The 24433-nt window shown below is 40.0% G+C and overlaps 3 protein-coding genes across 5 annotated transcripts in view; 2 read left to right on the forward strand and 1 right to left on the reverse strand.

Annotated features, from left to right (window-relative positions):
• TERF2 (telomeric repeat binding factor 2) lies at positions 1-21015 on the forward strand. Its single transcript, XM_054579260.1, has 10 exons — positions 1-379; positions 505-600; positions 1259-1389; positions 10536-10622; positions 11765-11911; positions 13343-13449; positions 14714-15106; positions 18387-18472; positions 20194-20237; positions 20834-21015. The coding sequence occupies exons 1-10, from the start codon at positions 1-3 to the stop codon at positions 20990-20992; spliced, it is 1629 nt and encodes a 542-aa protein (XP_054435235.1). The 3' UTR covers positions 20993-21015.
• Positions 5782-24433, reverse strand: part of NIP7 (nucleolar pre-rRNA processing protein NIP7) — a 25918-nt gene continuing 7266 nt past the window's right edge. The window contains exon 5 of one of the 3 annotated variants that reach the window (XM_054579262.1): positions 5782-6054. In XM_054579262.1, coding sequence (XP_054435237.1) covers positions 5815-6054 — 240 coding nt within the window. In that variant the 3' untranslated portion in view covers positions 5782-5814. Of the gene's footprint in view, positions 6055-21082; positions 21159-21311; positions 21347-24433 lie in introns of those variants that run through there. The other 2 variants (XM_054579264.1, XM_054579265.1) reach the window with 2 other exon arrangements.
• TMED6 (transmembrane p24 trafficking protein 6) overlaps positions 23635-24433 on the forward strand; it is a 4968-nt gene continuing 4169 nt past the window's right edge. The window contains exon 1 of the mRNA XM_054579261.1: positions 23635-23862. Coding sequence (XP_054435236.1) covers positions 23650-23862 — 213 coding nt within the window. The 5' untranslated portion in view covers positions 23635-23649. The remainder of the gene's footprint in view (positions 23863-24433) is intronic.

The raw sequence follows: 24433 nt of genomic DNA on the forward strand, positions 1-24433 counted from the left end.
ATGGCCGCGGGAGCCGGGACGGGGGGTCCCGCTTCCGGCCCGGACGTCGTGCGTGATCCAGCGGCGTCACAGTCGAGGAAGCGGCCCGGTCGGGAGGGCGGGGAGGGTGCGCGGCGAACGGACGCGATGGCGGGAGGAGGCGGGAGCAGCGACGGCAGCAGGAGGGCGGCAAGCCGGCGGGCGTCCCGCAGCAGTGGGCGGGCTCGGCGGGGGCGGCACGATCCCGGGTTGGGGGGCGCCGCGGAGCGGGGCGCGGGGGAGGCACGGCTGGAGGAGGCGGTGAACCGCTGGGTGCTCAAGTTCTACTTCTACGAGGCGCTGCGGGCCTTTCGAAGCAGCCGGTACGGGGACTTCAGGCAGATCCGGGACATCATGCAGGGTGAGGGCCGGGCCGGGGAAGGAGGTTGGGGCGTCTGGGAAGGGGATCTCTGGGGCCCCGGTGTTGGGGATGGCTGTGGGGGTTGGGGAGAGGGATCGCCAAACCAATGATGTCTTCTTTCCTAGCTTTGCTTGTCAGGCCTTTGGGGAAGGAGCACACCGTGTCCCGGCTGCTGCGGGTTATGCAGTGCCTTTCGCGCATTGAAGAAGGGGAAAATTTAGGTATGGTTATGTTTGTGTTCTCAGGGCTTAGAATTACTCTGTTATCAAATTTACATTCAGAACTGAAAGATTCGGGATTAAGGTGCGCTACTGTGTTTTGATCACAGTGTGGTCTTCTTCCTTCTAGAATGAGTATGCTTTGACTCTAGTTTTCTCCAGTTGAGATTCTCTTGCCTGCTTTTCTGTTTTGTTTTGTTTTTCTAATTTCCTCCCACCTGTTTCTTGCTCGTCCCAACTTTGCTGCTATCTGAAGTGAGTTGTGTTAAGATGGCCACGTCTTTCCCCCCATAGTAGAGTGTTTTTTCAGAATAGGAGCACGTTTTATTTCTGAATTGAACTTGACAGCTGTTTAGCAAACCCGTCTACAGTTTCTGGCCGCTTGTGTCTGAGTAGGACGTGTTATATCCTGAATATTTGAGATGCAAATGCATCTGTTAAAAAATAATTTTTACCTGTCTTGAAAATTATTAAGTCATTTCAAATTCATTGATTTGACTTTGAACCCCTAACATGTTTGTCAGCCTATGGCGAGTGAGCAGTTAAATGCAAATCTTAACTATATTTGCATAGTTTTTTCCCTAAATATATGTATTTGTGGACATAACCTTTATGCTCTGTAGAAAATAGCTTAACATGAAAGCTGTGCTCTTTGTTCTAGACTGTTCCTTTGATATGGAGGCTGAGCTCACACCCCTGGAATCAGCTATCAATGTGCTGGAGATGATTAAAACGGAATTTACACTGACAGAGGCAGTGGTGGAATCCAGTAGAAAACTGGTCAAGGAGGCTGTAAGGCTCTTTTTTCTTTTTTCTTTTAACAAAAATCGGAGGTCTTTGAAGATACAATGCTTATCTTTTTGTGTGGGGTAGATGAAAAAAGGGTAGAGAGAGAGCAAGTCAGCACACTCAAACCCATGAACATATACAGAGATGTTAGCTCTTCAGGCAACCCCTTCTCAGCCAAAATTTGGAAAGAACCATTAATGGTAGATGCTCAGCTTAGTAGTCCTACTTGTGGCCCAGGCAAGTGGGAACACAGTACATAGGAAATGGGTTGGCATTGAAGACTGGAGGTTGTTACGCACCATTTAGGAGGTTTGCGGAAGGGTTAGAAGTAAGTGGTTTGGTCACCCTTATTTATAATAAACTAAGAAGAGCTGGGGCCTTGGGAAATGTGGGACTTTGAGCTATGCAGTTATCTGCGGAGCAAGAGGCTTAGGGAACAATCCCCGTGGACAGACTTTCAGAGGTGCTGTGATAATCAGAGCCAGTTAGAAAACAGTAATGGTAGAAGGCTGGCACAGGTAGAACTCTTCACAACAAAAAAAGCTAGTGGTATGTCTAGGAATTTGGGACTGCTGACTGTGTCACAGCTTGGGTAGCTTCAAGTAGTAGAACTTATTTTTACTTAATACATAGAAGTGGCCATGAGAACCAGTCAGAAAAAGCCTTTTGTTTGGCAGTAACAAACGCTAGGGATATGGAAGCAGATTCAGAGGTGGGGACTGAGGAACAACAGCTCAGCATTGTTTTGATGGTGGAAAGTAAGGATACTGGTAAGAAGGAAAGAAGAAAAAAAAAAAAGCAAAGATCACCCCTTAAAAGGATGGGGTGGGTGTGGGGGCCTGAGGATAAAGCCTTGCTTAGCAGTGAAGATTGTCTCTAGGCTGTGTACTCAGGTATCCTGTTAAAAAACAAATAGTGAGTGTGAGGTGCAGATATTTATTCAGTTAAGGACCTTGGCAGAAACTACTTTTGGTCTTACAAAGAACACTCAGACAACTCCAGTTCGAAGAATAGAATTTTAGTATAGGTAAGTCAAATTTGTATTGGAGGGGAAATGCCAGAAAGGACACATTAGCAAGGGAGGAGAAATCCATGCCTATTTTCAAGATGGCTTTTGGATGGGAAGAAATGGCACCAGTAGAGAGTAATTCTTGTAACTCCAATTAAGTAACTAGCTAATTCAGAAATAAAACTCCTTCAGAACACAAGAGCTATAGAATTGTCCTCATCTTTCATTTTTCAGCTGAATATTATTTCATTATTATTTTAAGTCCATAGATCTTTTGTTTAGGAGCTTCATTAGGAAAAATCTATTCGTAAAATCTAAATTCCCTTAACATAGTTAACCATTTTCTTACTTTGACTCCCTTTTGCTTTTCCATTTTCCTCCAGGTATAACTTAATCTTTTGTTATACTTACTGTATTGCTGTTACTGCTGTGTAACAAATTACCCCAGAACTTAGCAGCTTAAAACGTTAAATATTTTCTCTCAGTTCCCAAGAGTCAGGAATGTGGTAATAGTTTAGCTGAGTATTTCTGGCTCCAAGTCTCCCATCCATTATAGTCAAGCTGGCTGTTAGGGCTGAAGTCATCTCAAGATTGAACTAGGGCTGCAAGATCTGCTTCCACGTTCACCCACACAGTTGTTAGCAGGACTTGCTCCCTTGATGGCTGTTGGCTGGGGACTTCAGGCTGCTTACAACATGGTAGCTTGCTTCCCCAAGAGCAAGTGATCCGAGAGAACATGAGACCAAGACAGAAGCTTTTATAACTTAATGTCAGAAGTAACATATCATCAACTTCAGCCATATGCTACTGATCACATAGACCAGACCAGCTCCAGATTAGTGTATGGCATGGGGACTATGCAGGAAGTAGGGATCATTGGGGGCCATCTTAGAGACTGGCTACCAAAATTACCTTGATCTACTAGTTACTAAATAATACTGTATCATTTGTTCAGTCCCCCTCACCCCCATTTCTCATTTAGGACCACAAAATCTGTTAATGATCATTAGGAAAATACCTTGGGATGCCTAGGCTCAATGAGGCTTTTTCGTTCATTTTCAGCTTTTTAAAGTGTCTCACAATTTATTTGAAAGTATATTGGATTATTTTAATAAGTTTATCAGGTGAGTTTTTCTTAAGTTAGATCTCAACGGATGGTCGGGGAATCTCTTGCAGGTCTTCGGGGGATCCTTTAACAGGTCAAAAACAATTTTCATAACAATGCCAAACATTAGTTGACTTTTTCAACGTATTGACATTTGCACGGTGATGCAAAAGCAATGATGGGTAAAATTGGTGCCCTGGCAGGATCAAGGCAGTCATAGTAAATTGTACTGTAGTCATTGTATTCTTTATTGCCACATGCTTGCAGTTTTTTTAAAAGCCAATTTTGATTAAGAATATCTATGAGGAAGCAGTAAAAATTACTAATTTTATTAAATCTAGACCCTAGAGTAAACATCTTTTCATTATTTTGTGTGACAAAATAGGAAGTTTGCCTAAAGCATTTTGGCTGCAAGCATGATGGCTGTCTTCAGGAAAAGCACTAGTGTGATCGAGTTGCATGCTGACCTAGCTGCTTTGATGGAACACCATTTTTACTTGAAAGAACTGATAAACATTGGTTATTCAGCTATGGGTATTTGGCAGTCATTTTCTTGAGAAAGAACAAAATGAACTTGTCACTTTAGGGAAAACAATTGACAGTATTTGTTGCCAATGATAAAATTCAAGCTTTCAAGTGAAAATTAGAATTTTGAGAAACTTGTATTCATGTGCATGATAGCTTCCCAATTCTTCAACTTTTCCGATAAGACTGATGGTGGTATTAACAGCTCTGAGTTAACAAATTTTTTTAATGAATTTGTCAATATGTGGAAGATCTACATAATTCGAGGAACCAATATTTTCCAGATGATTAAGCTGCATTATATTACAAAAATCATTGGTGGGTAAAATACCCACTTAAAGTACAAGGTAGACCCTGGCTGGTGTGGTTCATTGCCAGTTTCCCAGTCAAGCCACATGCCCAGGTTGTGGGTTGGTCCCCAATAGGGGATGAGCGAGAGGCAACCACACGTTGATGTTTCTCTCCCTCTCCTCCCTCCCGCCCCCGTCCAAAAATAAATAAAATCTTTAAAAAAAATAAAAATAAAGCACAAGATAGAGCAACTCATTTTAATGTAACAGATGATGAAAAGTTCACTTGCCACGCTTTGGTGTAGAGTCAAAGTATAGCTGTAATTTTTTGAAAGCGCTATTAAAATATTCCTCCATTTTCCAACTTCATATTTGTGAGAGGCCAGATTTTATATGTATTTATGTATATATATTTATATATTTTTATTTCAACTAAAACAACAGAATGAATGCATAAGCAGATATAGAATCCATCTTCTATTAAATATTAAGGAGAATAGCAAAAATGTAAAACAATGCCACCCTTCTCATTAAACTTTTGTCTTAGAAAATATAATAATTTTTCATAAAGATATATTTATGTTAACTTGTAATGAGCTTTTTGTTATCTTTAATGACAATAAATATCTTTAAATTTCCTCAGTTTTATATTTCTAATACGGTCATTATTAACAAATGTAACCCATGTAAACAAAAGCTCTTTGGGATCCTCAGTAGCATTCAAGAGTATAAAGTGATCTCAAGACCAGAAAGTTTGAGAACTGCTTCTGTAAGCTGTTAATGATACTGAGACTTCATTGGTTTTCTCAAAAAAGAGACATTCCTCAGTTAAGATTTCTGCCAAAACAGGAGGGAATAACATGTATGGTATGTTCTCAGAGAAGCATTGATTTGTTGCTTTTTGCTGTGCATCATTCTCCCTGAACCTTGGTAACAGCACATTGATTTTCTTTTAGCACTTTATCCCACTTTGGGGGCTAGAGTATGACACAGTCTCCTTAGAACTTTAATTCTTGAAACAAAAAGCTTGGTCAAAGCTTTGAGCAGTCCTGCTTCCCATAACAGCCTGGTTTCTTTCTGAGTTTACCTCTTTAGCCTTTCTTCACTTCTGTGAATTTGGTTTTTCCTTCCTCTGCGTTTTCTGTCTTTTCTCCCCAAACATAAACCTATCTCATATCTACTGAAAATCTGTGCTTGGAATTGCCATTTGTTTAAGTTAGCAAGAGATCATTGCTTTCGCTTGCACCCCCAGAACTTTAATAAACACATAAAGAGAAGAAATTACACTTCTGAATACTCTCAAGTGAAAAAACAATGGTTAACCTAATTAACAGAAATCTTCAGAGGAAATTAATACTTAGCTTTAAAAAGATAAGCTTATAGCACAAACTTTGGAGGCAGGCTTTTAGATTTTGAAAGCATTCACACTTCCTTTCTAAATATAATAGGGCCTGTGTTCCAATTCTGGAATGGATAAGGCATACTCTCTTCTGCTTCCCTTAATGCTGCAAGTTTAAGTCCTGCATAGAATGTATGGAACAGCTCTCTGAGGACTTGGGAATGTAAATGGTAGTAAGCAGACGGGGAAGAACACCAAAATTTGAGTCTACCAAACTGGTGATGAGTAGTTTACCCTTTTTTCCTTGTCTGGTATCTTCCAGCCTGGACTTGAAGGCTTCTGAAACCTGGAAGTGCATTCCAGGTGTGAACAGAAAGAACTCCGAGAGGTTCTCTCTGGTCTGAAGAGCAAGAAAGAGATCATCTAAGGGTCAGAAAGGGTGCGAGAAATCCCTGTTTTGTTTTGCTTTCCCCCGCTTTCTCCCTTCTCTTCTGTCCCAGCACCCAGGCAGTGCTGCAGCGGTGGCAGCAGTGGCCCGGTGATGACGTGGCAGTAGGGAAGGGACCTTTTCTCTATGGCAGTGGAGCTTTGATCCCCAGAACTTGGAGCAAATTCCATCATTTTCACTGTACATCCTGTTGCTTAGCCTTGGATACAGATGCAGTTAGTGTGTCGCATGGTAGGGAAACTAAAGCCCAGAAATGCAAAGCTGGTTCAGTATTTGGAAATCAATCAATGTAATCTACCCTATTAACCTAAAGAAGAAAAAAAAACCTTATGATGATATCAGTTGATGGCGAAAAAGCATTTTACAAAACTCAACATTAGTTCATGATAAAAATACTCATAAACCAGGAATAAAGTAACTAAAGTAACTTCCTTAACCTGATAAAAGACATCTACAGGAAACCTACAGCTAACATCATACTTAATGGTGGAGAGTGAATGCTTTGTCTTTAAGATCCAAAAAGAAGGCAAGGAATCCACTCTCACTACCTCCATCCTATATCATACTAGAAGATCTAGCTAGTACAGTAAGTTAAGAAGAAGAAATAAAAGGCAACAGACTAGAAAGGAATAAAATTGTCCTTACTTGCAGATGATATCACCATATTTAGAGTAGGGCAAAAGTAGGTTTACAGTTAGTATGGAAAATTATAGAATTATTAAGAAATACTAATACAAGAATAAACTTTTGCATACATATAACTGTAAACCTACTCTTCCCCCACCCTCTATTTAAACAATCCAATGGAATATACAAAAAGAAAAAAAGCTATACTAAGTTTAGCAAGATAGTAGGATATAAGATCAACACAAAAATCAATCATCTCCATGTTCTAGCAGTAAAGGATTTGAAATGAAATCACCAAAACAGAGCCATTTACAATATAGCAATCCTCCCCGCCCCCATCTGCGGGGCATACATTCCAAGATCCCCAGTGGACACCTGAAACTATGGATAATACCAAACCCTATATATACTATGTTTTTTCCTATGCATAACACTAATAGCATCTTTTTGGCATACGCTAATTTCCACAATAACCACTTTTAGCTTTGGGGCCATAATTAAGTAAAATAAGGGTTACAGGAATGCAAGCATTATGATACTGGGACCATCAATCTGATAACCAAGGTAGCTACTAAGTGACTAACAGGCAGGTAGCATGTACTACAAGGATACATTGGACAAAGGAATAATTCACATCCCAGGTGGGATAAAGCAGGACAGCCTAAGGTTTCATCACGCTACTCAGAGCAATGCCCATTTTAAAAACTTTGAATTATTTCCAGAATTTTCCATTTAATATTTTTGGACTGCAGTTGACCACGGGAAACTACTGTAGCTCCAGAAAAGAAAACTATTTAGGTGTAAGTCTAACAAAACGTGTAAGATCTGTATGTGGAAAAAATACAAAATGCTGATGAAAGAAATCAAGACCTAATAAATGGAAAGATATACCATGTTTGTGGATTGGACAACTTTACAGTACATAGTTAAGATGTCATTTTTCTCCAGTTGACCTTTAGGTTTAATATAATCATGATTTCAGTAAGATCTTCTGTAGATATAGACTGATTCTAAAATGTTAGGGGAGAGGTACGAAAATAAAAGTTCTGTAGAACAAAGTTGGAAGACTCACTAACCAATTTTAAGAATTCCTGTTAAGCTATGGTACTAATGACTAGAGACATGTAGATCAGTGTTGAACAGAAGAGAGAGTCCAGAAATAGGCCCACACAAACATGACGTTGATTTTTGGCAAAAAAAAACATGAAGGCAATTCAATGGAAACAGGATAGTCTTCAACAAACAGTATCGAAACAGTTGAACGTCCTCTTGCAAAAAAAATGAACCTTGACCTAAAACTCATCTGAGAGAAAAATTCATTCAAAATGGATCATAATCTGCCCTGGCTGGTGTGGCTCAGTGGATTTAGCACCAGCCTGTGAACCAAAAGGTCACAGGGCACACGCCCAATTGGGAGCCTACAAGAGGCAACTGATTGACATTTCTCTCCCCTCTTTCTCCCTCCCCCTGTCTCTAAAAGTAAATATAAAATCTTTTTAAAAAACCCCCAAGATGAATCATAATTTAAATGTAAAGTGTAAAGCTATAAAACTTTTAGCAGGAAACATGAAAAAATTCTTCATGTCCTGGATTTGGGCAAAAAGTTCTTAGATACGACATTGTAAGTATGATCCATAAGAGAAAAAATGGTAACTAGATTTCATCATATTTAAAACTTGCATTCTGAGAAAACTACTAAGAAAAGACATGCTATAGACTAGGAAAAAATACTAGCAAATTTTATATCTGATAAAGGATTTGTATCCAAAATACACAAAGAACTCTCAAAAGGAAAGAAACAACCCTATTTTAATGGCAAAAGACACACAAAGGGAATATACAGAGGGCAAATAAGCACATGAGAAGATGCTCAACATCAGTCAATGGAGAAATAAAAAGTAAAACCACTGAATACTAGGGCATACCTATTACAGTGACTAAACTTTAAAAAATACTAACACTAACGTGCTAGTTAGGATGTGGAGCAACTGGAACTCTCATACATTGCTGATAGGAATGCAAAATGGTATATAACCACTCAGGAAAACAGTTTGGCTATTTCTTAAGCAGTAAAACCTATATTTTCCGTAATACCCAGCAATCCCACTTCTGGGTATTTATCTTAAAGAAATTAAATTATATTTATACTAAAACCTGTACATAAATGTTTTAGCATCTCTTCATAGTCACCAAAAATTGCAGTCAACCCAGATGTCCTTCAATAGGCGAATAGATAGGCCAATGGTAGATTTCCATAGGATGGGATATACTGCTCAGCAATAAAAACGAAGGAATTATTGGTGATGCGACAACATAGATGGATATCAAAGATAGACTCAGGGAAAGAAGGTAGTCTCAAGGCTATGTCCTTTAAAAAAAAATAAGTACTTTGTACTGTATGAATCCATTTATTTAACATTCTTGAAGAGACAACAATGAAAAGATCAGGGATGGAGGATGGCAGGACTACAGAGGGGCAGCACAAGGGAGGTTTCGTTTTTTTATCCTCACATTGTGGTTGCAAGAGGCAATACATGTGTTAAAACTCAACAGTATAAAAACTTTAATTTTACTGTATGCAAGGTAAATAAAATTTAAAAGTATGATAGGATGTAACTGATTTATAAAAAGAAAAACCTTTGTGTTCAAGAAAGTAAATACAGTTTTAGTATAGTTTCTCTGCTGAAAATGATGTAAAAGTGAATATGGTCATCTGATCAAAATGAAAAGACTGACTTCATACTCCATGGGCAACAAGAACTTAGGCTTGTGCATTCAGGAGCACCTGACACCAGTTTCCTTTGCTCTGTGGGGCTGTACTCGGCATGTTAACGGGATTACCAGAGATTAGTACTTACTGAATTCCCTTGCTATTCCTCCTACTCTTGGTCTGTTTCTCCCTGCATTCATTCCTGTGAAGACTGAAAGTATCTGTGAACCACTTTTCTTTCCTTTTGTATGTGAGGTATGTCTGAGACCTCTCTTGAGACAGGATGTAAGGCAGCTACATTACCTTGTTAAATAACTCCAAGTACTCCCAGTTTCCCCCTGGCCTTTCTAATTTTTTAAAAAATGAGTACATATTTTTAAAATACCCTTTTTAATATTCAATTACTGTTCATTTTCCTCTACATACAGTCTCTTGGGTTTCTTTTTACCCAAGGACTCTTCTTTTTCTGTCACTGATGAGATGTCCTCACTGGAACTTTGTTCTCTTTCGCTGCTGCCTGTGGATGAGCTGGGGTTGCCCGTCCCAGTAACTCTCTGCACACTGTAACTGGAGTTGCCAGCTGGGGTGTACAGTAGTGAGAGTTCTTCTACGGAACTGGCCTCAGGCCTTTTCTGAATGGAACTAGCAGAACTCTAGTCAGCAAGTCACTGTAAAATGTTTTTTGCAATATATACTCCCCTCTTTCCCTCTATTACATCAAAGCTTTTGCATCTTAAAAGAACAGAACTAATTGTTCTGGGGACCTGGAATGACTCCTGTCCATTTTGCCTTTCAGATTGCATAAATGGTCTGTAATCTAGGGGATCATATTTTGCTGTACCTGATCCTTTTTTAAAAATTCCAGTGTAGTGCTGAAAATCTACTATCCTATACATGGAAAGAGAGCTTACAGTTGTTTGTAACACTTGAATAATAATTGTTAGTTTTTGAGTACAGGAATCTGATAGAATGTGAAAAAGCTCATGGGGATGTAATACTCAGTTTTACTTTTTAGTAGAGCTTATTTTGATATTTGATATTCTCATGACACCTGTTATTACAACAGTTAAAAAAAGGTTTTTCCCCCTTTTTGTAGGCTGTCATTATTTGTATCAAAAATAAAGAATTTGAAAAAGCTTCAAAGATTTTGAAAAAACATATGTCCAAGGACCCCACAACTCAGGTAAATTTGTATTTTGCTTCTAAGACTTAAATCCTTTTCATTGTTTTTTAGTGGGAAAACAGAGAAAGGGTTCTCCATTAGGAATGTTATCTAAATATTCATCTTTAAATGTTCAGCACCTTTAGTGTGTTGTCTTTATATCCAGGATAACTTACTATTAGAATAGCTTTGAAAAATTTATTTTTTATTAGACAAATTTATATAAGTCATTTACTTGCGCATTTCTGTCTGGTTTGTGACAGAACATTTATTTCAGTGACCAACACCAAGGCAAGTATCAAGCTATCAAGTTTTGTAACACTTCTAACTTTACTTCCATAAATGCAGATCCTGAGGCTTGAGAATCTGCTTTTGTAAGGACTTAACTCCATTTTCTGGTACTCTTTTGGGACCCTCCTCTTGTTTCCTTTTCTTTTAAATTTTAGTTTTTGAAAAGGTAATGTATGTACATAATAAAAAATTCAAGAAGTACAATGAAAGAACTTAGTGAAAATTTCTTAATCTCTGACTCAGCCATCTTGTTCCTCTCTTCAGAGACTACCAGTATTTTTTGCTTTTTATCTTTTCAGAGACATTCTATGTATATGCAAGCAAAAAAGTGTGCAAGAATGTGTATATACAGACATACATGTATATGCATATGTGAGCATATTCTACAAACTAATTTGAGCATTTTTGTAAATTGTTTCTTTCACCTACTGTATCTTGGAGATCATTCTATATCAGCACATACAGAGCTTCTTTATTCTTTTTGTGTTTTAGTGGGGGCAGGAGTTGGAAAGCTTTAAAATCTTTATGAGCTTTGCACAATGGCACTATCGTAGCCAATGAAATTTATCCAAGGCACAATTATTGCTAATTGAAAGAAAGAAAGAAATCTTTCTGTAAATGTATAAAGATACTTTAGGACCTAAGTTCTAAATCATTATTTTACAGCTGCATAGTAACCCATGCAAAACCCAGGGGAAAAAAATCCTTAATTTATTGACCCGTTCTTCATGGTGGGCTTCCCTTCATGTGTGTGCCAGTGATTTTCTTTGAGAGTGTTGTGAAACCTATGATAGTGTTGTCTCAAGTTATCATCATTGAATTTTTACTGCAGTTCTCCTTTCTCATGTTGCCAATATTGGTCCTTTGTGTAGAAGCTGAGAAATGATCTCCTGAACATTATCCGTGAGAAGAACTTGGCCCACCCTGTTATCCAGAACTTTTCCTATGAAACCTTCCAGCAGAAGATGCTGCGCTTCCTGGAGAGTCACCTGGATAATGCAGAGCCCTACCTCCTCACGGTGGGCCTTGGCCTTCTCTTCTCATAACCTTGATCTGGTCTGGAGGATGTGCGGGCAATGAAAAAGGACAGACTTTTTTTAGGAGTGAAAGAGTAAATGTGTGGAAAAGACTGAATTATATGCACGATCTTCCTTTATTAAATACCTTCAGTATAAGAAGCAGAGATCCTGGCAGAGGCAAATGAAACAAACCCAGTCTCCCTTACCTCCCATTTTACCTCCTCTACATGCAATTAATGTGTTGTGGTTAAAGCAGAACATTCACGTTACAGTTGATGGTGGTTCCCAGAGGAGATGAAATTCGAGTTAAATTTGGAAAGAAGAGTGGTTTATTAGATGTAGTATGATGGGGTTGTTAACAGGAAGAACGCATAGCCAAGAAAAGAAGCCAAATGAAGACATTCTTTAACGGGATCAAAGAGATAAAAATAAGGAAGGGAAACAATGAGGCTCAAGACAGTTTGTAAAAAAATCAGAACCCAGTCTGTCCTAGGTGGACTGTGATAAGGGAAAACTGAGTAGGAGTTTTGTTTTTTTTTTTAAACCAAGATTCTGAGAGTATTGAAGATGTGGCTCATAACAGTAGATGTGCAAGGCCTATATTAGGATAGTGTCAGTGATCCTAGCAGTCATTTGGTAAATCTCAAATTATTTGCAAAGCGGATAGTTAGGAATAATCAAGGAGTAAGGGTCAGGATACTTGAGCTTGGCCTAGGAATCTTTCATTTGTATTCCAGGTAACTGGAAGATAACGTTCCACTGTTTCTGTGTGAGGTTAGAACTCTCAACTCTAAGACATCACTTGTTACAAACATGTGTTTGAAATGGAATATACTGGACTGATTGGAAATGTGTAACACTTCTGTCAGAGGGAGACAGATGAGTAGTTGGAGTCAGAGCAAGATGGGTCTACTCTGGGTTTTATGTGGTACGAGTAAGGATTTTCAAAGAGTGGTCAAAAGGCAAGACATATTTGTGAACATACAGTCATAAAAAATTCTATACACAAACTAAAAGACATTAATATAAACATTTGTTTTTGTAAGTTTGGGGGGGAAAAAAGTTTGCCTTTTATACATGACCCCTAAGGCATATCTGAGATTCAAAAACTAGATTAGGGATGAGATTGGAGGGATGAAAGAGGAAATGCGAATTAAAATCCCATGAGGAATTTTTGCAATGTCAAGATGGTTAGCATACTCAAACTGAGTTCTTTAGCATAGAAACTGTAGCGTTTTTTTTTTAAAAAGAAGGAAGAAATTGAGATCATTCTTGGAAGTTCTCTTACTTTTTATGGCTCCCTCTAGTTTATGCCTACATTGGATTTGTAGGTGAACGTGTTTGCATATTGAGGATGTTCATGGTTATAGAAGCAGAAAATTAATGAAATTCTGTGGCTTCCACTTCCTAATGATGTCCTTCCTTTCCCAGATGGCCAAAAAGGCTTTGAAATCTGAATCTGCTGCATCAACTACAGTGAAGGAAGAAAAACAGCCAGCACCAGAGCCTGTGGAAAAGCCACCCAGAGAACCTGTGAGGTGAGAGATATGCCCTTTTGTGATCTTGGGTGAAACACTGGTGTGGTCTTTTTGAAACATAGTCTCTTCCTTAGAGCAAGATCAGTTAGTTCCTTCTGGTGATTTGATCTCCTAACATGTTACTACTGGGTTACTCATACAAGGCGTAGGGGTTTTACAGAGCATACCCTTAGAAAATTAGGGTTGTGAGGCCTGGATCTGACATCCGACTCGCTATCCCTCAAAGGTTCTTTCCTCCTGTTCTCTTTGCCTCGCTCTTATCTACTCGGTATTTTCTGTTGATATCTGACCTCCTAATACAGTGTTCAGACTTATGAATCAGATTCCCAAGGCCAGTTGTGAAAGCAGGGATCAAAAATTTAGATGCCTTTGGGGCCTGGTAGGAAATGGAGAGTTTCATGGAACTGTGAACCAGAGACGGCATGCTTTTTAGCCTCGTGATTGTTGCTGTGTGAAACTGTCCAAGGATGCCCAAGCTTCAGTTCAGATTTTTGTGTGAGATGTCTCATTTTTTATTTTTAGCCTTCCCAGTTTTTTACTGTTGGCAGTTGTCCAGTTTTTAAAAGAACACTTGCATAGGTTAGGCAAGAAGACATCTTCCAACTGGGTTTGGCCTACAGGTTGCCAGTTTGTTCTCTCCTAACAGTTTTTACTTAAAGCATGCTAGCTATTCCAAATGGTAGATGAACTTCATTTGGAAAAGGCAGTTTCTCATTGTTCCAAGTCAGTGTGGCACACTTCTTAGCGAATTCTCAAGATCCCACTCACAAGTGTATTGTAGGAGAAAATGGGCAGAATGGAGACTGGTCTTTCACTTCTGTCACCTGAGAGTTGGACTGGGACAGATGGAAGAAGAGTTCAGACTTCAAGGCGAAATTGCTGGATTATCAGTAGGTTGTCCAGATGTACTTGAATTTGTTAGTCACTGTGCAGAATTCTTACATAGAGGAAAACACTGCATTAGCCCGTAGACTAATGGGTTCGACCTCATACAGACTAAAGAGGTCTCTGGAAGGAGTATCCTTGGCCCTCATTCTGCTAAGGTTCTCTGATTTGGAATTAAAACTCCATAGTTCAACTTAAATGGAAGATTTTATAAATAAATGTTGTATCAAGCAACCTCTCTGTATCTCTTTTAATGAAAAATTGTCACTTTGAGGAATCCTCTGCTAATATGAAGCTTCACACTTTGAAAATATTGTGGCTGTTTGGAAAAGTATCAACAGTGATTAAACTGATCTTTGTATGTTTGCCTTGTTTGTAGGCAGCTACGGAATACTCCTACCACCTTTGGAATTATGACTCTAAAAGCAGCTTTCAAGACTCTGTCCGGTTCACAAGATTCTGAGGCAGTCTTTTCAAAACTGGACCAGAAAGATCTGGTACTTCCTAATAAAACATCCCCATCATCGCCAGCCCTCAAAAACAAGAGACCGAGAAAAGATGAAAACGAAAGTTCAGCCCCTGCTGAGGGAGAGGGTGGCTCTGAACTGCAGCCCAAGACCAAGCGTATGACAATAAGCAGATTGGTTTTGGAAGAGGATAGTCAGAGTACTGAGCTGAGCCCAGGCCTCGACTCCTCTCAGGAAGTCATTCCATCGTCACCATCCAAGCCTGCTGTTCTCAACCAACCGCTCCCCAGGGAGAAGAATCCCAAGTATGAAGACCTTCTTTATAGGAGTTTGGGGGCTGGTTGGTGGTCCTGGTTGGGCCTGGTATTGCTTCTGTGAATGAAGTAACTTTCAACTAAGCTATTCACCACCAAGGCTTGCCCAGACTGCTAGAATGTGACTCAGGAGTGGGGAGTGACGACGTAGCCATCCCTGCCAGTTCCGAAGACCCACACGTGGGCTTCCAGGCATTGCACTAGGGCATGAGTGAGGATGGAAGGGTTTCGGAGCTCCCTACTTGTGGCTGCTTTCATTTTAAGCAGACTTCTGAGTACCTTGACTACTAACTAGAGATTTATGAATGTTAACAGTTTTATACCTTCTGTGAGCTTTTGAGACTTGCCAAATTCAGTAAATATTTACTAATCTGTCACATTGTTAGGTTCTATGGAGCAGCGGTTAGAACGCTTTCATTTGGCTCCCCATCCTGACCCCTGACCTGGCAGTTACGCTACCCTTTGTGCCTTCTTGTGGATCCTTCCTCCAGGCAAAGTGGTCTGCTTGCTCTCTCTGGAACATGCTGTGTTTGTTTCTACTACTGTATTCTTGCTCCTTGTCATTTCCCACAGTTGGACTATCATCCTTCCATCATTGCTTGTCAGAATCCCATCCGTCCTTCAAAGGGAAGAGAAGCACTTTTTGTGGGCCATGTACATCCATGTATTGTTTTACTGAATCTGCAGTCCTCAGTGATATATTATTAGCTCTGTTTTATAGATGAGGAAGATTCAGAAAAGTCATTAACTTGCAGTAAGTCACAGAGCTGAAAAGTGGGAAAGTTGGGCGTTGGGACTTTTAATCCAGGTCACATTGGATACAAAGGCCCATGGCCTGCCTGTACACCACTTAGCACAGGCTGCCTCTTAAATATTCTGCCGCCTCCGTGAATTCCCTTGGTCACCCTGCTGGAAGAGATCACCTCGTTGGTCTCCCAAAGCCACTGTCATCTCTACCGCTGCTCTTGTAGTGCGGGTACCAGTGCTCTGGCAGCATGTGCTAGGTGCCCTGTGGGACTGTGGCATCCGATAAGTGACACATACTCAGGCACTAATCTGCACTACATGCACCACTACCTGTATTTGGAAGTGAGGGAGCTACAGGTGGCCAAACAAGTGCAGCTCAGCACTCCTCTATTCTCATTTTATACATGTTCTCCTTTAGTCCTCCAGCGATCCTGTGAAATCTAGGTATTGCCCCATGAACAGATGAGAAAAATGGATAGAGTGCATGAGTACAGTGGTTTTATTAATGGGAGGATTTGTGAGGGTTTCAGACAAAATCACCTCTGTCATGTGTCAAGGTTATGAAGTATGATGAATACTCTAAAGCAGAGGTTGGCACACTATAGCCCAAGTCCAATCCGTCTGCTGCCTGTTTTTGTAAATAAAGTTTTATTAGAACACAGCCACATCTATCATTTATGTATTGTCTGGCTGTATTGTCTGTAGCTACCTTTGATGCTACATTGAATTGAGTAGTTGCAACAGAAACAGTAAGGCCTGCAAAACCGAAGATCCTACCTGGCCCTTTGCAGAAGAGGGATCTCATGACCCAGGCTCTAAAGGAAGTGTGTGAGAGGGGCACTGGGAGCTCCAGGGAAGAAGAGCTGAGTGCTCAGCAGAATTGGTGGAGCAAACTTTGCAGAGGAGCAAATACTGAGTTGGCCTTGAAGGAGGAGTAAGAGGTCATCAAGCATATTGGGGGGCTAGGAGTTCTAGGCAGCAAGAGCTCTTTGCATAAAGGCATGAAAAAGCCTGGTATGCTCTGAAAAATGTCATAGAATACGACGCAGAGAGGAAGAAGGGAGAAAAGTTTGGATGGGTAGATGGGCCAGAACTTGACTTCGTATCATATTCTATGAGGCAGAAGTTCTCAAACTGGGCTTCATATCACAATTACCTATAGAATGTTTAAAAATACATATTCCCAGTCTCATGGCTACTGAATAAGAAAGGTCAGGGGAATGCTCTGTAATATGCTTTTCTAACTATGCCCCAAGTAACTCTAACCCAACTAATCTGAAGGTCTGACACCACTGAGGGCTTCTGAACAGGCGCTGAGGAAAAGGGGAGAGGGAGGGTGGCTAGCCCCTGCTGCCAGGTGAGCAGTCAGGACTTGGGGGAAGCAGGGCCAGTGGAAGAGGAGGGGACGGCAGGGTTAGGGTATGTTGCCTGAAGGGCAAGACCATGACTTAACTACATTTTTTTATCCCCCATGGCACTTGGCATGAACAAGTGCTTACTAGATATTTATTAACCAAGTAAAATGATTATTGGTTTTTGCAATTTAAGGGATCCCATGCAAAACTTCTATAAAAGGCCAGCAAAACTTTTAACATTTTAGACTTTGTGAACCACTTATGTATCTGTTGCATATGCTTGTTTTTTTTCCTTACAACCCTTTGAAAATGTAAAAACCATTTTTGAGAGTTCAAGGGCTGTTCAAAAACCAGGAGCCACAAGCTTTAGTTTGCCGACCCCTCTAGACCACTCTCAAATCCTCAGTTCACCAGTAAAGTGCACAAGCACCAGGAAGTGACCTGACTTGCCTGGTCGCATAGCCATTAACAGGTTGAGGACCCAGATCTCAGCCCCTTCCACAACATGAGAAATTTAAAAGTACCAAAACATTTGCACACACAGTAAATGCCCAGTTCAGAGGAGGAGCAGGAGGAGGTTACCACACACTCATCTGCAATGGTGGTCTGCAGGACGACTGAACAGCTCCTTGGGTGAAAATGACAGAATCAGTGGGTAAAGTCACTTTTATCCCAGCACTAGGATAAATAGACAGGAAACTTAAGCTGACTTTAATATCCTGAAAATGAAAACACATCCTTTACTTTGTCTCAAACAAGTAAGTTATTCTTAGAAATAACATTTGGGGGATATGATCCAATTCAAAAACAAAGGAAAGTAAATAGAACAGCCACTTAATTAGGTAATTGCATAGAAAACTCATGGAACTCAAGGAATTTTTTTCAAGCCTATGCACTTAGGAAGCAAACTGCTTTCATCACTCATTTGCAGAAAAACCAGACAGCATTAAAGATGAATATTGAAAATGAATGGTGATGTATTCAGTGCTGAGCTTGAGGGGTGATAACATGGAGCTACCTGACCAGGACTGGGGAGCTGTGTGTAGGAGAACCTCAAATGGGTCACAGCAAAACAAGGAGAAAGGGCTGCAGGTGAGCTGAGGGCAGAATACAGGATGGCCCAGGATGATTTTGTTTTACAACTTGTCCTCTCACTGATCTCTCCTCAGGTTACCCAAAGGCAAGTGGAACAGTTCTAATGGGGTTGAAGAAAAAGAGACTTGGGTGGAAGAGGACGAACTGTTTGATGTTCAGGGTAAGCTAGGAGACTCTCCTTGACAGTTGCTGAAGTGTGAGATGCATGTAAATATCACATAAATGTTCCAGAAACTGCTTATCTCCCAACCAGAAAAAGTTTAGTAAGTTCCTTATTGTGACTCCTGAGGAGTCAGTTTATGTCCTTTCCCATTAAACAATGCAGACTGTCATTACAAAGCAGCACTTTGTAATGAAAGAAAATTCCTGGTTTTATTGTAATAACTCCTGTATTTAATTGTAGTTGATGTTTTCCTAAAGTCTTTTAATTAGAAAAGGACATTCCTTGCATTTTTAAGTAAAAAAATCTCTTACCAGTTTCTACCTTTTTTTAAGATGAGAAACTTCGCTTTTTCATAATTATTACTGACTTCATAGCATTTGCATTAGAATCTCTCCTACCACATATTTTTTATTCTATGGAAATATGTAAGTACTAAACCTTAATTTTGGAGATTCTAAGCACTTTGGTAACACAACGACAGTAATCCATTACCAATCCCTAAATTTCAACTTTAAAAAGTAACTTTAGTGCCAGAAACATAGTTGGCAAGATCCAGATGACAGGGAAAATGGGGGAAGTAACAGAAAATCAATAAAAATGCCATTAAATATTTAAAAACACCAGGATATAAAAGTTAGGAAACACCCACTTGTAAGGCAGTCCAGATTTTTCAGCTTTAGATATCTGCTTCCACTACAGTGTGAAATACTTCATAATTTAAAAATAAATAATCTGCTCCCAAGCCACCTTCCTCCATTGTGTAGGAAGCACTGTTGGGACAGTGGCATCTGCTGGGGCAGACACACCAGCAAGCTTCATGTTTATGCAGCTTTGCCTTTTCTTGCAGCTTTTTAACTGGCTCTCATTGTCTTGAAATGGCATGTCTTTTATACTTGTATAGCTGCCTGTAACCCTCTGGCCCTTTAAGAAATTACTTTGGTCCATGTTTCTTGAAGCCTGATCTCTTTCTATATGGTGGGAGGGTGGAACTTCAGCAGATTTCACATGGTCTCTCAGAGTGGGAAGCCATAATTGTTACCTTGTTCTTTTGTTTAAGGAATTGAACTTACTTTTACTTACATAAAAATTATCAGGGATTTGAAAATTCTAGCATGAAACAGTAAAACTGTTATTTCAAAACAGTGGTTAGCAAGGGGTGATAAAGCAGAAGTTATATATGTATAGACAAGTATATGTATGTATTAGGGTTTTAAATAACACAGTCCCTTGGTAACTTTAGAAAATGTTAGTTTTATTAAAGAGCCCCAAATCCCTCATTAACCAACACTTATTGAATACTTTTTTGTAAATATTTGCTTTGTACAGATTTCCAAGGGACAAAACAAATCATCCTTTAGTGATGTCCTTTCTTTCTTTCCTCAAAGATTGTCAGATTTGAATCAGGCTTTCCCTCTAGGGACATTCTTTTTTGTTTTAAGATTTTATTTATTTATTTTTAGAGAAAGTGGAAGGGAGAGAGAGTGAGAGAAACATCAGTGTGTAGTTGCCTCTCACACTTCCCCAACTGGGGACCTGGCCTGCATCCCAGGCGTTTGCCCTGACTGGGAATCGAACTGGTGACCCTTTGGTTTGCAAGCTGGCGCTCAATCCACTGAGCCACAACAGCCAGGGACCTTTGGGACATTCTGTATCTTTTTATGGTGGTTTGTGCAGAGAAAGGTGAACTCTGAAATGAGTCTACTTTTAATGTTTTCCAGCAGCACCAGACGAAGAGAGTACAACCAGTGTAACAAAAAAGCAGGTAATTTAAATTCTCTTTTCTAATCTTTTGTGATTGTGTGGGTCGAACAGAAGTAAAATAAGTACCCACATCTCACAGATAGATGACCCATGCATCTGGCAAAATATTGTTTCTGTTTTTCTGATGATCCAACTAAGTTAAATACAGCAGGTCCTTGAATAACGTCCTTTCGTTCTATGTCTTTTTGTTATAATGTTGATTGATGCTGTAGGAACTTAACTCTTGTTTATATCAATTAGCCTATGGTAAAATTGGTTTTGTTATATGTCATTTTGGTTAAAGTCGCAGAACCCATCAATGACATGTAGTTACCCTCTGGAAGCAAAATCTAGTTGGACAGAAACCTAACACATCTTCCTGACCATGAACAACACACGTTTGAAGTTTGAATGCATAAGTGATTATTAGTTGAAGATGAAATGGCAGGATGTTGAAAATTATTAAATATCCAAATCCAGTGTTAATTTATTATCTGTATCAAAGCCTTCTATTGGGTTCAGATTATTCTTTTAGGATTCTTGAATTTACCTGTTCACTGTATGAAAATGTGAGTAAGTGGAGAGACAGGCAATAAATCCTTTGGTTCTCTTTTGCAGAAGTGGACTGTAGAAGAAAGCGAGTGGATCAAGGCTGGAGTGCAGAAATTCGGGGAAGGAAACTGGGCTGCCATTTCTAAAAATTACCCATTTGTTAACCGAACAGCTGTGATGATTAAGGATCGCTGGCGGACCATGAAAAGACTTGGCATGAATTGAAACAAGCTTTCATTTCCCCAGGATTCACAGGAGTATGGTTCCTAATTAATAGCCCCGATAATCTGCTCTTTCTTTCAGAAGCTGGGCTGGGATGAAAATTTTCGGCATCCTCCTCTGATGTGGGGGAGCTCCCAGTTCCACTTCATCACTGTTGGAGATCATGGAGCTGAAAGACAAAGCCAAGTCTACCCTATGTCCTTGGCAGAGATGACAGGCAGACAGCTTGTACAGTGCCAGAATATCATTAGTATTTCCCTTCTTCAGTGGTTTGCTTGAATTTAAATCCCCAGTAATCAGTAGAACCTTCTCCTAGGATATGGCGGAGTCTCTTAGGAGCACTTATGACTCCATGACCTGTTAAAACCAGCAACATGAGCATTATTTGGAGTGAACTTGTTCCAGGTAAAGCTTTGGCCTTCTGATGCAAATGCAAAGGAACTTCGTCATGAGCCCAGGCTAATGAGAGACCAGTTGTGGTGGAATCAGGGTCCCTTTAAAAACTGTTTAGCTTGTTGTGACATCAACACCTAGACCTAGTCTTGGCATTTGCTCTTAATATTTGCTGGACTACATAGGCAGGTTTAACCTCCACTTCTCATGTGGTTGAACCAGTGTGTTTGGTGATTGTAGATAAGCTTAGCCCCTCCCCAATTCTCTCTTCCCAATTCCCTTTCCTATGCTGGACTTTTAAAGCTTAAAAATATCCTGACTGAATATAAATGCCTAATTCCACTCTTTGTGAAATGGTTGCTTCCACCTGATTCCCTAATTGTGCTGTGTTAGTGTCTTGCACTGGAATTCAACATTTCCTTCTCCTTTTGTACTGTGTTGTGCTTGCCGTCTCTCTTGGACATCCTTTAAGACCGTCTTTTTAGCAAAAAAAGAAAAAAATCAGTAAAGTGTTTTCTGTAATTATTTTTTAAAATTTGAGAACTAATTATTGTCCATAACTTGTAGCACTCTTCATTAAAGCCTTGCTTCTCTCAAATTTAAGTAGCTGTTTAATTGCAGCACAGCATGTATAAATACATGTTAAACAAGTTTTGCTGAACCACGTTGACTGTTAAAAAGCTAATGTCAAAATGTATTGGATATTCTAATCTTTGGAAGCTGTGTCAAATCCTTTCTCACTTTTGAGTGAGTGAAAGATGTAAAGAAATGCTAAAGTTTTAAAGTTTATCCTGTAGTTACAAGTTGGAAATTTTGTACAGCTCTGTTACCTGTTAACTATGTGTTTTGGGATTTAGTACTACTGTTTTTCAGCCAATTAACCCCAAATGAAACTACAGTGAAAACATATCTCCTCTCCATACAGTCACCTCCTCTTGACCTGGTTGCATCTCATGTGGTTTGCCTCTGAATTGGATTCGGATCCAGAAGCTTTTCTTCCCTCAACTCTCACCTCATTAAGATGGCAGTCTCTGGGTAGAAGAGTGAAACTGTGACACATTTAGGGAGGCAAATATCCTAATCAGCATTTCTCAAATTTGAAAAATGCACAGGTCCATTAACATTTTTGAACTTAACTTTAGTGTTGTTATAGTGTTACGGACATGTGTACAAACAAAAAACTAAGCCTACAGCTTCTACAGAACTATACAGCTTACCATGTACTGTTGACTGTTTTGTTGAATCTAAGTCACTGCTCATGACATGAGTAGTGTAAAAACTGTGGCAGTTGTGGGACTTGGGTGGGGGTGCCTGTGCCACTGTGTACTGAGAAATTATCCCAGTCTCCCCCTTCCACGTTAGCAGGACTGCTGCAGAGCCACTGTGGCTCCAGAGCACTGTGACATCAATTGGCCGCTGTTAGAACTGAACACAGTTATAAAGTCTGTTCTTTGCTTATTAGCTTGTGATAATTCAAGTATTACCACTTGGGGTCAATGCGATGAATTCTGAAGCAAGACTTGGTTAGAAGCTGTTAATGCTGTTTTGTTAAGATCATGGCTGAAATAAAAACATTTCGACACTGGCAGGACTCAGAGACTGGCAGAAACACTGTCCTGGTGGCTAAGGGTGGGAGGCCCACTCAGGGCCCCCACGGGGCCAGCTGTGCTTGTGGGATGGTGAACCATCCACTGGAATCTCTAAATGTCCATTTCTGTCTTTTGCTCACTCTTCATCCATTTAAATTTTTGCACACACTTTCATGTTGTGCTCTGCTCTCTAAACTGTAGCATTGGGCAGAAAGAAGTCCACTGAAACAGATGTTGCCCCCTGTGTTTTACTAGAGCAATGGATATCACCTAGCAATTTGATATGAATAAGAGAAAAATCCTGGCCAACTTCTGTCTGTATATTCAGATGGCTGTAAATAAACTTACTTAGTATTTATCCCCAAGAAGCAAGAACTGTAAAAATGACAGCCAAAAGGAAGGATGGAGATACCTTTTCAGAAGAGGTAGATTCTGTCTACCACCCATGAAGTAGCTTTGGTAAGCCACTGAGGTTTTTAGGTAAAAACAAAGCAAAAATTCTTCCTGTGAGCCAAACATGGGGGTATCATGCCAGGTGTATTATGGAATACTTATGTGTGGCCCTGAAACTGGCCTAAGTGTGACTTGTACAGTTAATGATTACCCCAGCAGTTATCTAAACTACTTGGTTCCACTGGGCTGCAGGCAGTGCACCTGTAGGAGTCTCCAGGAACCAGCATGTTCCCTTTGCTTGTTGGGGCTGGCCTGGTGGTTCTGAACCTAGTGACCTCTGCTAGGAGCCAGAAGACGGAACCCCTTAGTGGCTCCGGGGACCAGCCGCTCTTCCGGGGAGCTGATCGATATGACTTTGCCATCATGATCCCTCCAGGAGGCATAGAATGCTTTTGGCAATTTGCCCACCAGACTGGATACATTTTTTTCAGTTATGAGGTAGGTACCTGGGCTCCTCTGGCCATATGGGAGAATTGTTTTGTGAGGTTTTTTCCTGTTTGTTTCCTTTTGTAAAGTGTGTCAGGTTTTAGACTAACGTGAGGTTCTGGTTGTCTTTATTAAGCTGTGATTCTCTATATATTAATGAAATAGACCTGAAAGTAGATGGAAACTCTTAATGGAGGAATAATCCCTAAAACATATGGTTTGGCTTCTCTAATTGGGGGCTATGGAAATGTGCTCAAAGCCATGGGACAAAGAGGGTGTGTCTTCCTGGAGAGAGAATCATCACATTTACTCAGATGTGGAAATGAGAGGGGAGAGAATACATTTTTAAAATATTAAAATATATGGAAATGGAAAGTCCCATGAACTTTAGAGAGACCCAGACATTTCAAAAAGAACAGTTTAGGGAGTTGGGAGAGCAACATTTACTCTCGACTTTATGGGTAATTCTGGCAGCTGGAGAATCACTGGCTCAAGATTTCTCTATTCAGCCAGACAGCCCTGTTTGCTAGGAAGGTAAACGTTTTCAAGGTGCCTCTTCACGGGCCAGGTACTTTCATCGCCC

Source organism: Pteronotus mesoamericanus, unplaced genomic scaffold, assembly GCF_021234165.1.
Source record: "Pteronotus mesoamericanus isolate MK-2021 breed Mesoamerican mustached bat unplaced genomic scaffold, CSHL_Meso_final contig_52, whole genome shotgun sequence".
NCBI classification, from domain to species: Eukaryota; Metazoa; Chordata; class Mammalia; order Chiroptera; family Mormoopidae; genus Pteronotus; species Pteronotus mesoamericanus.

Coding starts and splice junctions, on each gene's coding strand:
- TERF2 (XM_054579260.1), top strand. CDS start 1: ATGGCCGCGGGAGCCGGGACGGGGGGTCCCGCTTCCGGCCCGGACGTC. Junction 11,912..13,342: donor CAGAGCCCTACCTCCTCACG/GTGGGCCTTGGC, acceptor TTCCTTTCCCAG/ATGGCCAAAAAGGCTTTGAA. Junction 13,450..14,713: donor CCACCCAGAGAACCTGTGAG/GTGAGAGATATG, acceptor CCTTGTTTGTAG/GCAGCTACGGAATACTCCTA.